Below are 10,342 nucleotides of genomic sequence, written 5' to 3' on the forward strand. Positions count from 1 at the left end.
ACAGACTGAGGGAGGCTGGACTTTTTGCACGAAGACCTGTTCGACATCATGTATTGACCCCACGTCATCTGGTGCCAACAGAGGGTTAGAAGGGCACGTGCAAGGTGGAGAAATGTACTGTTTACTGACGAGTCCCGTTTCCTACTCACACGTGCTGATGGGCGCGCACGTGTCTACAGACGTCGGGGTGAACATTACGCCCCCAACTGTGTGCAGCAGGTTTTCCCATTTGGCGGCGGGAGCGTCATGGTATGGGCCGGAATTCATCACGGTGGTAGGACGCCTCTCGTGCATGTGGCAGGTGCATTTACAGGTGTGCGAGACTTGATCCTACAGCCTTACGTTCTTCCTCACGTCAACGTTCATGGCGGACAGTTCCAGCAGGACAACGCTCGACCGCATATTGCACGTGTTTGTCAGGACTTCTTACAGCACAACAACATCCAGACATTACCTTGGCCAGCCCGGTCACCAGATTTGTCCCCGATTGAGCATCTGTGGGACGAGTTGGATCGACGCGTTCGCAGAAGGAATCCACCGACTCAAACACTTCCGGCGCTTCTTGATGCACTTCAGCATGAATTGCAGCCCATCCAACAGCGTGTTATTGACAACTTGATTGCATCTATGGGTCGTCGGTGTGAAGCGGTGATTGATACACGTGGTGGGCAAACCGATACTGACATTTTCTGAACCCCCGTGACACTAACTGTATCGTGTACGTGTGTCTGTCTAGGTGACACGATTAATGTTTTGAACATTGTGTAAATTTATCTTCAAACAGTGTTTCAATTATGGTTTCTGTGTCCTATTTTGAAACAATCGCATTATATTACATTTTGAAAGTCAGTGTCAAGTTTCTTTTTTTGAAGAGTATATATCAATTTTAGTTATATCCACACAAATGACATCCTTTCATTAGGGTACTGTTTTTAACATCAGTGAAGGTAACAGAGCCGTCGGCCGAGTACATGGAACGTCTCCTAGCACAATCAATCCAACCACACGCATAGTTCTTTGGCCGCATGTGATTGGCGTTTACCAACTTATGATTACACCAAGCGTTGGCACTTTTACCGGACTCAAAAATACCTTCTTTTGTAGTCATATGAACTGCAGTCACGGTCTTCGTGACGTCATAAAGGGTCACGTTATTCGCTCGCGCATATGCCACAATCCACATTCCGAATCCTACTCGTCCAATGACAATCTCTGGTACGCGATCCCACGGAAACAGGTGATTCGTGAAGAAGAAGTCAGAGGAACCCTCTCCGGGGTAGCGTCCACGTGATGCGTGACCTTTCACCTGACTGACGTCGGTGACAGTGACGTTGTCCTTCATGTCCACGTTCGTCCTTTTGCCCAACACCATCACAGGCCGTGACCTCAATACATCACTCTCCTGTTTAACAAGTGCCTGCATTGTGGTAAGCAGGCCATCGTCAAAGACCAGATCACCGTTTGCAAACCCAAATAGGTCTGCAGTTCCTTTATACTGTGCGATAATGTCATTGAACATGCCTCTCAGAGTGGGCATGCTGGTATTGCCACACCCTGTCTCCCCCACCCCCCTCACCTGCCACCCGGACTTCTCAGCGTTCAGCCTTGCATCCGGGTCGTCAGTGAGCAACACTGGTTTGATGTGCGTCAGCCAGGTCCGCCATGTTCCAAGCACACTACGCTGCACGTGCTCTTTCCCCTTTTTGTTAATCCACGTGGAGAAAAGCACGAGCAAGACATGCTCCGAGGTACCTGAGATTGTCCGGACTTTGTCCTGCTCTCCGGACTGTGGACTTCCGTCTCGGTGTTCGTTCTTATGTGTGTCGACCAGCACCATGGTATTTTGTTTCATGGGCTTATTTCTTCTTGAAGCAATGTACAGAACAGTTGTTATCACACATGCCAACCACAACATGGCGACAAGCTTTGACCTGGTGATATATCCAAGCATACTTGCTTTCTTGACTGATTGGACTAAAGAGACGTCTGTTGAAGGTATCCGGCTGGGCTATGATATCCAGGCAACCAGCTGAAACAGTAGGAACGGATTGTGTAAGACTAACTTTGACTTTCATAATGACTGATGGTACAAGGTCACCTGGCCACCTCGGCATTATATTGTTGTGAACCAGACAGATATTGTATAGGAAATGACAACTGCAGATGAATTCATGAGTTAGTGAGTGTGAATATGCCAAGATGAAAGTTTTTTCTATTGATTAGGTTTATGATGTTAATTTGTTCAGAATGTTTCATGCTTCTCTGTGGTCCAGAGGATAAAGATGTAGTTTTGTATTCCAGTAAGGTTGCTGGTTGTGAGTTCTAACCAAGGTTTTAGCAATGAGTTTTTTGTATAATCTGAAATGTGTATTGAAGCCTCAGTTTCACTTCTTCCTGTCATGTGATCAGGTGTGAGCACACAATCTCCATGCATTAGATGTATATGTGCTGTGTGATCCTCCATGTTGCCTGCCGATTGTTACAGTCTGTATGAAAGTATGTTGGAGCACAAATGTAAGTTTTCTTTTTGTCTTTCTGACATTTTGTGATGATAGGTAAATGCATTTATATGCTATTGTACTTCTTGAGTTGAAAAAGTGAAATCAATGCCTACATTTTAAGAAATGTCAAAAACATGTTTATATAGAAAATTAAGGTCTAAATGTCACAAACTAAATTTCTTTTAGTTTGTATTGTAGTTTTCTAAACCTCGTCACCTCGTCATCTCGTCACTTCGTCACTGGAGGCATCATTTCAACGTTAACAGTTCGTGATGCAAACGAAACTTTCCGTGTGAAACGTTTAACGATATGACACTGACAATACATTCCCTGTGATGCGAGCGTTTCAGAGTTTTTGTGTTCTTGCATCTACATTTGTTTAGAAAAAATTGCAGACCCTGATAGGCAGGCTGCATATATTAACGTTAACGCCGCCGTGATGTTCATGGAGTGTGCGGAGGGCCAGCAGTGTTTAACGACTGTAGAGGTTAACAGTACATGTTTTGACAAGTGTTGACTGTATAAGAACAACCCTTGGAAGATTGGAAGGTCAACAGTGTTCAATGATTGTACTGGTAAACCAAGAAGATTGTGTGAACATTTGATATCGTGATCCAGTATTGTGATCTTGAACTTGTGTTGTGCTAATGTGAGATAATGGCATCACAAGACGACAGTGTTCATGTTTGTAACGTCCCTGATGGACAGAACGTTGAGAAAAACTTTCTTCGTGAGAATCCTTTGGATGGTGCGAATGATGATAGTAGACGTTTACGTCAACAGAGAACTTTAACAGAAAAGGGAATCAGTGAACATTTACGCTTAATGACAGCTAAAACTGTTGCTGCTCTTTCAGCTTGTACAAAGAAGAAAAATGAACTTGATCGTTTGATGGACAATTATGACAATTTACATTTGGTCAAAACTGGTTTTGATAGATTTAATGATTTGTTTTTCTCTTACAGAACATGTGTAGATATTTCTTGCAGTGAACTTGAGAAAGATGAGAAAGCTAGTGTCATGAAGAGAGCTGAGAAGAAACTTTGTTCTTTCCTGAACTTTAGAGACACAATGATGATTCAGTTTGTTGAAAAAAAAATGACAAATAAAGTTGAAGATAATTCTGTATCAAAGAACAGTTCAGTAATATTAAATACGTCAAAGTATTCTCTGAATTCAAAATTATCACATAGCTCTTCAATCAAATCTTTACATACTCAGAGAGTGCAGAGAAGTCCATGTTCGAAGCACAGATGCGCAGATGAAGTCCATGTTCGAAGCACAGATGCACAGATGAAGGTGAAAGAACTTCAATTAGACATCCAGATCGCCAAGTCAACAGCCAGGGAAAAGGTGTTTGCTCAGATAGAAGGTCAACGAACCAATGGAGAGGTAAAACATATCAAAATGGAGCACGGTGAGACAAAGCAAACTTCGTTCTTCTCTAGTCCTTTGCCTCAATCTGGTAACAATTTTCCACCTATGAATAGCGTTAGTGTTGATCAAACAGTATCAGAGTCTGGACATTGTAGTCAGTCAAGTTGTCCTGTGTTCAATCCTTCTGCAACTGTATTTGTCCCTTCAAAGTAATTACCAACAGGAATATTTCGTCCCACCTGTTAGTCAGTCTTCGATGTTTGGGAATGTTGTTGTAGAAACTCAGAAGCAGATGGTAAACGCTATGTTTCTCCCCAAACCAGAGTTATCCAAGTTCAGTGGAGATCCTACCGAGTTTTCAGCATTTCTGATGGCATTTGATGCTCGGATCATCCCACACACAGCAAGTGATGCAGACAGATTGTATTACCTGGACCAGCAACTGCACGGTGAGCCAAAAGAACTTATTTCTGGTTGCATTCACATGGATACCTCTGTTGGTTACACTGTCGCAAGAGACATGCTTTGTAAGGAGTATGGTGATCCATATAAAGTTTCTTCTGCATACCTGAACAAAGTTCACTCTTGGCCTAATTTGAGGAATGATGATCATAAAGGCTTGAAACAGTTGTCTGTTCATCTCAGCAAATGCTATCATGTAGTGCAAAGCATATCTCACATGAATGTTCTTAACCATGCCCCAAATATGCAGTCCATTGTTCAAAAGCTACCGCTGTTTCTCCAATCCAAGTGGAGGGATCGTGTGACCAAGCTGAGAATGGATGAACGAAAGGACATTGTTTTCAAGGACCTGATTAATTTCATAGACTTTGCTGCAAGATCTGCCAATGAACCAACCTTTGGTAAGCAGGCTCTTTCTTACAAACCTGAAGACACTAATCGTAAGGATAAGCATCCTGATAAGAACAAGTCTCATTCAACTACTTTTGCAACTCAAGTTTTCTACTGACACAACTAAACACAGTTCTCTCTGATGTTAATTTTGTAAGCAATCACATGACCTTGATGACTGTAAGACATTTCTACAGTAAACCTTAGATGAAAGGCGGGCATATATAAAAGAAACCAACAGGTGATTCAGTTGCTATGGCTTGAATAACACATCCAAGGGTTGCATGAAGAAGAGGACTTGTAAATATTGCAGTAAGCGTCACCCAAATGCTCTGCATGATAGTAACTTTCAGCCAATCAGGAGGCAGCAACTCTCTGACTCAACAGAAGAGAAGACCAGTGATGACACTTCTGTATAACAGGTAACTACAGGTGCTACATTCTGTGGTTCTCAACGTTCTAATGTGTCTTACACCATCCTGCAGCCTATTCTTCCAGTTAAAGTGAGACAGAAAGGAAGTGACAAGGTTGTTACAACGTATGCCGTGTTGGATAATGGCAGCACAGGATGCTTCATTACTGAAGACCTTAAGGACAAACTCTCTGCCAGTTCTACCCCGACAACATTGAAGCTGCAAACGATGAATGGAACTGATTTCATCAGTACACAAGCGGTATGTGATCTAGTTATCTCTGACCTTGCAGACAACCATTCTCTAAGTTTGCAAGGCACATTTTGTAAGGAAGTCATGCCTGTTGACCACAATCACATTCTTAAACCTGACCTGTTGATGAAAATGCCACATCTTAAGGATGTTTCAAATATGCTGCCACGATACCTACCCGATCTTGATATCGGACTTCTCATCGGAATTAACTGTGCAGCCGCTCTTCGACCACTGGAAGTTATTTCCACACAAGGCAATGGACCTTTTGCAATGAGGTACAAGCATGGGTGGACAATTAATGGACCTCTTCAAATCATGTGTAACGCTCAAGATAAAACTGTTGTTTGCAACACAATTGTCCTGAAAGAAAACGAGAAGATTATGGAATGTGTTTCACCTGATGCTGTACTTCGATTGTTTGAACTCGATTTCAATGAGCAAGACATTGGGAAAACTCCTGGCGAGCGTGGTTATTCTGCTGAAGATCAACGTTTCATGAAGGAGACTGAAGAAAATCTGAGGTTTATGGATGGTCATTTTGAAATACCTCTTCCATTCAGACATGATAGTTTGATGCCCTGTAATAGAGAACAAGCTGTGAAAAGAATTATGTGGCAAAATAAGAAAATGTGAAAGAATGATACTTACCACAAAGATTATGTGAAATTCATGAGCACAATATTGGCTAAAGGATATGCAACTGAAATTCCTAAAGACGAGCTACTTGGTAAGCCTGGACATCTTTGGTACCTACCCCATCATGGAGTTTATCATCCTAAAAAATCTAACAAAATAAGAGTCGTCTTTGACTGCAGTGCCAAATCTGATGGGTTGTCAATTAATGATGTTCTTCTCCAAGACCCGGACTTAGCCAACTCTCTCATTGGTGTTTTGACTTGATTTTGATCAGATCAAGTTGCTTTTATGAGAGATGTGGAATCAATGTTCCATCAGGTGAAAGTTCCTCAGAAGCATCAGGACTATTTACGTTTTCTATGGTGGCCTGATGGTGACGTCAACAATGAACTGAAAGAGTACCACATGACAGTGCACACCTTTGGAACTGTTTCTTCTCCAATGATTGCAAATTATGCTTTGAGAAGTACTACAACTAAAGCAAGAGGCAAATATGATGACAAAGTTGCACAAACCATCGGAAGGAACTTCTACGTGGACGATTGTTTGAAGTCTGTAGAAAACGATGAAATAGCAACTGATTTGATTAGAAACCTGAGACAGGCATGTGCAGATGGTGGTTTCAATCTAACAAAGTTTACACACAACAGCAAAGCAGTGCTATTTACAATTCCTCAAGAGCACCGTTCAAAGGAAATACAAGCTGTTGATCTTAGCTATGATGTTGTTCCAATGGAAAGAGCACTGGGCATGCAATGGGACATTGCCTCGGATAGTTTTAAGTATATGGTGGACCTGCCTGAAAAAAACATTCACTAGAAGAGGAATTCTGTCCATGGTATCATCACTATATGACCCCCTTGGGCTTGTATCCCCTGTGTTGCTGCCAGCAAAGAAGATACTTCAAGATCTGTGCAAGGACAAATCTCTTGACTGGGATGAGGATGTCGGACCTGAATACACGTGCCGTTGGTTGGAATGGCTTCAGGATATGGAATTGCTCAATGGTTTGACAGTAAGAAGATGTCTGGAACCTCCATTCTTTGGCAAAGTTGCTTCTCGGCAGCTTCATATATTTTCAGATGCTAGTACTACAGGCTATGGTTGTTCTGCCTACATCAGATTATTCGATGTCAATGGAAGCATTCACACTTCTCTACTTCTTGGAAAAACTAGACTAGCTCCCTTGAAACATCAGACAATTCCACGATTAGAGTTGACAGCAGCTACTGTTTCTGTGAAGATTGGTCAGTTTTTGCTGAAGGAACTGGATCTGGATATTGATAGTATCACTTACTATACAGACTCCACTACTGTTCTTCATTACATTAGCAATGAGGAGCAGGTTTCCAATCTTTGTTACCAACAGAGTGAAGTTGATTAGAGATTATACTAATCCCCAACAGTGGAAGTACATAGCTTCTAAATCCAATCCAGCTGACGTTGCTTCCAGAGGATCTAGCTGTTCAAAATTCTTGACATGCAAAGACTGGTTTGATGGACCATCATTCTTGAGACTGCCAGATTCTGAATTTCCTGTATCTGAATTTCACTAATCACTGAATCACTGAATCAAACTTTAGGTATCACAACTTCACACGAAATGAAATCTTCCTGCAATGTAGATATTGTGTATAGACTTATCCATCATTATTCTTCCTGGTATCAGTTGAAAAGATCAGTGGCAATCTACCGCAGATTCGTCAAATTTCTTCAAATGAAATCTAAGCAAAACAGTGCTGAAATGAAAGACAGATGCTCAGTGAATGCACCATTGACTGTTCAAGAGCTTAAAGATTCAGAAAGCAGTATACTCACATTTGTTCAGAAAGCAGTATATGAACCTGAAGTTGCCATGCTTTCAGGACGCAGAAACCAAGACATTTCATTCAAGTTGCCAAGAAATAGTTCAATTCGATGTTTGAATCCAGTCATCATCAATGGTTTGCTATGTGTGGGTGGACGGTTAAGCAAGGCTGATTTTTTGGATGGGATGAAGTATCCAGTTCTACTGCCTCATAAAAGTCATGTAGCTTTACTCATTGTTCGCCAGATCCACGAGAGTTTAGGGCATGTTGGCAGAAATCATGTCATATCTGCTTTGAGGGAAGAGTATTGGATTCCCAATGCCAACTCTGCTGTGAGAAGTATCTTGAACAAATGTGTGGTTTGTAGAAGATTTAAGAAGCCAACCAGTGTGCAGATGATGTCTGATTTTCCTGCAAGCCGTGTTCAGCCATCACCACCTTTCACGTCTACTGGACTTGATTTTTTTGGACCTCATACTGTCAAGGAAGGACGCAAGAATGTGAAACGGTATGGAGTTCTATTCACTTGTCTTGCTAGTAGAACTGTGCATATAGAGACTGCCAATTCTCTAGACACCGACTCATTCATAAATTCGCTTCGCCGTTTCATTGCTCGTAGAGGACCTGTCAAAAAAATCTTTTGCGACAATGGTACAAACTTCGTAAGTGGATCCAGAGAACTTCGTCAGGCAATTGAAGATATAGATCAGTCTAAAACTCATTCTTACTTCCTCAAACAAAACATCATCTGGAAGTTTAATCCGCCCTCAGCTAGTCACATGGGAGGTGCATATGAAAGATTGATAAGGTCGGTTCGGAACGTTCTCAATCCACCCCTACAAGAATTTGGTGAACGCCTTGATGATGAGCTGTATAGAACTTTACTCTGTGAAGTTGAGGCCATTCTCAATTCAAGGCCTCTTACAACTGTATCCAGTGATCCCAAGGACCTCCACCCAATCTCGCCAAATCATCTGCTTATGGTAAAAGCAAGTGCTTATATCCCACCTCCTGGAGTGTTTCATGATGTCTATGCACGTCGTCGATGGAGACGGGTACAACACCTAGCTGAGGTCTTCTGGTCCAGCTGGAAGAAGGAATATCTCTGTTCACTGCAACACAGTCAGAAATGGCACACTGCACATCGCAACCTTCAGTATAATGATGTTGTACTTATCAAAGATGACAATTTCCCCAGAAGTGCCTGGTCCATGGCTCGTGTCAGTAGAACTGAACCTGACATTGCTGGCAAAGTGAGAAGTGTGGTACTCAAGACAAAGACTCGGAACTTCGAAGGCCAATTCACAAACTTGTCCTGCTTGTCCCAGCTGATGCTGAATAGTTATGTACTGCAGTTGAATATCATAGTTACATCTTACATTTCCTTTATCTGTCAAACACCTTAAGTGTTTTTAAAGGGCTGAGTGTGAATATGCCAAGATGAAAGTTTTTTCTATTGATTAGGTTTATGATGTTAATTTGTTCAGGATCTCTCATGCTTCTCTATAGTCCAGAGGATAAAAATGTAGTTTTGATTTCCAGTAAGGTTGCTGGTTGTGAGTTCAAACCCAGGTTTCAGCAATGAGTTTTTTTGTATAATCTGAAATGTATATTGAAGCCTCAGTTTCACTTCTTCCTGTCATGTGATCAGGTGTGAGCACACAATCTCCATGCATTAGATGAACATGTGCTGTGTGATCCTCCATGTTGCCTGCCGATTGTTAAGTCTGTATGAAAGTATGTTGGAGCACAAATGTAAGTTTTCTTTTTGTCTTTCTGACATTTTGTGATGATAGGTAAATGCATTTATATGCTATTGTACTTCTTGAGTTGAAAACGTGAAATTAATGCATACATTTTAAGAAATGTCAAAAACATGTTTATATAGAAAATTAAGGTCTAAATGTCACAAACTAAATTTCTTTTACTTTGTATTGTAGTTTTCTAAACCTCGTCACCTCGTCACTTCGTCACTGGAGGCATCATTTCAACGTTAACAGTTCGTGATGCAAACGAAACTTTCCGTGTGAAACGTTTAACGATATGACACTGACAATAAATTCCCTGTGATGCGAGCGTTTCAGAGTTTTTGTGTTCTTGCATCTACAGAGTGAGTTGGGTTTTACGCCCTTTAAGCATTATTTCAGCAATGGGCAAAACATTCCAGCATTTTAACGAGCTGGGAATAAACAACTGTAGAGCCATGTTGTTCTGTGCTAAAAGATACAGACCGCCGTCGTATAGCGGGGATAATGATGATTGCGGTGTTAACAACAAACAAAGCAACACGTCGGTCGCCATGTCTGTGTGCCATTACATCTGTATTTATCATAACGTTACATCTAACCAATAGTGTTATAGGTCATTGTAAATCCCATATGGCATACATCCCCTGTTATCCAGTGTACTATAGGCTTGCCGTGTTCTATCGTGATAAATCGTGTGGCTGAGAAGTATTATTAACGTTATCCTGTGTATAAAATATATGCGAGGATCGGCG

The 10,342-nt window shown here is 41.6% G+C and overlaps 1 protein-coding gene and 1 pseudogene across 1 annotated transcript; one reads left to right on the top strand and one right to left on the bottom strand.

The window, feature by feature from the left end:
• Positions 1 to 886: 886 nt before the first annotated feature.
• LOC139473812 (uncharacterized) lies at positions 887 to 1,951 on the bottom strand. Its single transcript, XM_071256572.1, has one exon. The coding sequence runs from the start codon at positions 1,949 to 1,951 to the stop codon at positions 887 to 889; it is 1,065 nt and encodes a 354-aa protein (XP_071112673.1).
• A 1,207-nt stretch (positions 1,952 to 3,158) lies between these two features.
• On the top strand, positions 3,159 to 9,184 carry LOC139475681 (uncharacterized; annotated as a pseudogene).
• Positions 9,185 to 10,342: the final 1,158 nt, after the last annotated feature.

This window comes from Haliotis cracherodii, unplaced genomic scaffold (genome assembly GCF_022045235.1).
Source record: "Haliotis cracherodii isolate W230 unplaced genomic scaffold, xgHalCrac1.p SCAF_3, whole genome shotgun sequence".
In the NCBI taxonomy this organism is placed as follows: domain Eukaryota; kingdom Metazoa; phylum Mollusca; class Gastropoda; order Lepetellida; family Haliotidae; genus Haliotis; species Haliotis cracherodii.

Excerpts from the sequence above, each read along its gene's own strand:
- LOC139473812 (XM_071256572.1), bottom strand. The coding sequence starts at position 1,951 with ATGCTTGGATATATCACCAGGTCAAAGCTTGTCGCCATGTTGTGGTTG.